Raw genomic sequence first — 1262 nt, forward strand, 5'->3', positions numbered from 1 at the left:
ATGCATCGATACAAAACGATTATTATTTACACCCCTAGTAGTCATCATCTTTGGCCTTATCAAGGACTGGTTTGGGTTGTTTTCGAAAAGTTCTTTCCAAATTAAATGGAGATTCTAAGTAAACCTGGTTAGTTCCATCAAGGTTCCTTTAAAATATCGGCTAAACTTACCGATCTTACGTTGATATGCTGACAGACCGGGTTGTTGATAACAGAGAGGAACTCTGTGGTCTGGATAACAGCAGGTCAGAGGTCTGGCAGACTGGCTATTAAGCTACATCGCAGAGTATCACATTAACAAGACTCCAGGCAGGGGGCCAGCTAGCACATCAGGATAAATATGGAAGTGTGGATTTTCCTCCCTCTCTCAGGCCAGCTTTTTCCCCCATCAAACATCAGCTGTAAGGACAATGATATCCCTCACGGAGGTTACAGAGGCATCCTCGCATCCCACACTCCCTCTCTTCTTCTATCACAATCCCCCTCTTTCTGTCCTCATCCCAGTTCCAAATCCTTCCCCTCTTGCTGGATGAGTTTCACAGCCCCTGGTTTGCCACAGAATGATCACTTGAATCCCTCACATTTAACTGACCGAGGTCACTGGAAAACAGGATTCCTCTGCTTTTACGATGAGGGTTTGACTGCTCTAAACAATCCTGACTTCATTACATTTCTTCACAGGTATGAACAGCCAAAATGTGACGGTAATGCCAGAGCCCATCCAAATAAAGCAAAGGACCATTATAAAACCAGACATCTCCAAGGTACGTCTCCATTTACTGGAATCTGTCTCTATTTTTCCCCTCTTTCTTTAGACAACATGGAGTTCATTTTTATTGTTTCAACCATTTAGCCTCAAACTGCTGCCAAACTTCCACTGCTTTGATAACAGTGTGTGTTTGCGTTAGAGCGTGTTGGTGTGAGGATATCATTAGCACTGAAGAAAAAGCTTGATAAGAGTTGAGGATTAGCAGATAGCGGCATTCATTGGTCAATAAGCAGGGAGACAGAGACGGATTGGGAGGGGGATTAATCTTCAACTGACACTGGAGGTGGAGGACAGTGAATGAAAGCAGTGAGGAGGAACAGCAGGGAGGTGAGGTGGAGATAATGCATAATGGGATGCCAGAGACAGGTGGTGATACTATGACTGATAGCGATGCAGATAGCTAAATTAAAAGCAGAAGATTGGTTCCAGGGCATGAAACTACTTTAAGGAATTTTTTGCAGATGTGTCAAGAAGAAATTATTGATTACTGTAGG

The 1262-nt window shown here is 43.5% G+C and overlaps 1 protein-coding gene across 1 annotated transcript in view; it reads left to right on the top strand.

The window, feature by feature from the left end:
- The window catches only part of LOC107097421 (SPARC-related modular calcium-binding protein 2-like), a 54388-nt gene that overhangs the window by 40832 nt on the left and 12294 nt on the right, over positions 1-1262 (top strand). Inside the window, exon 10 of the mRNA XM_015394560.1 lies at positions 681-763. Within this exon, the coding sequence (XP_015250046.1) occupies positions 681-763 (83 nt within the window). The remainder of the gene's footprint in view (positions 1-680; positions 764-1262) is intronic.

This window comes from Cyprinodon variegatus, unplaced genomic scaffold (genome assembly GCF_000732505.1).
Source record: "Cyprinodon variegatus isolate N-32 unplaced genomic scaffold, C_variegatus-1.0 Scaffold694, whole genome shotgun sequence".
Classification (NCBI taxonomy): domain Eukaryota; kingdom Metazoa; phylum Chordata; class Actinopteri; order Cyprinodontiformes; family Cyprinodontidae; genus Cyprinodon; species Cyprinodon variegatus.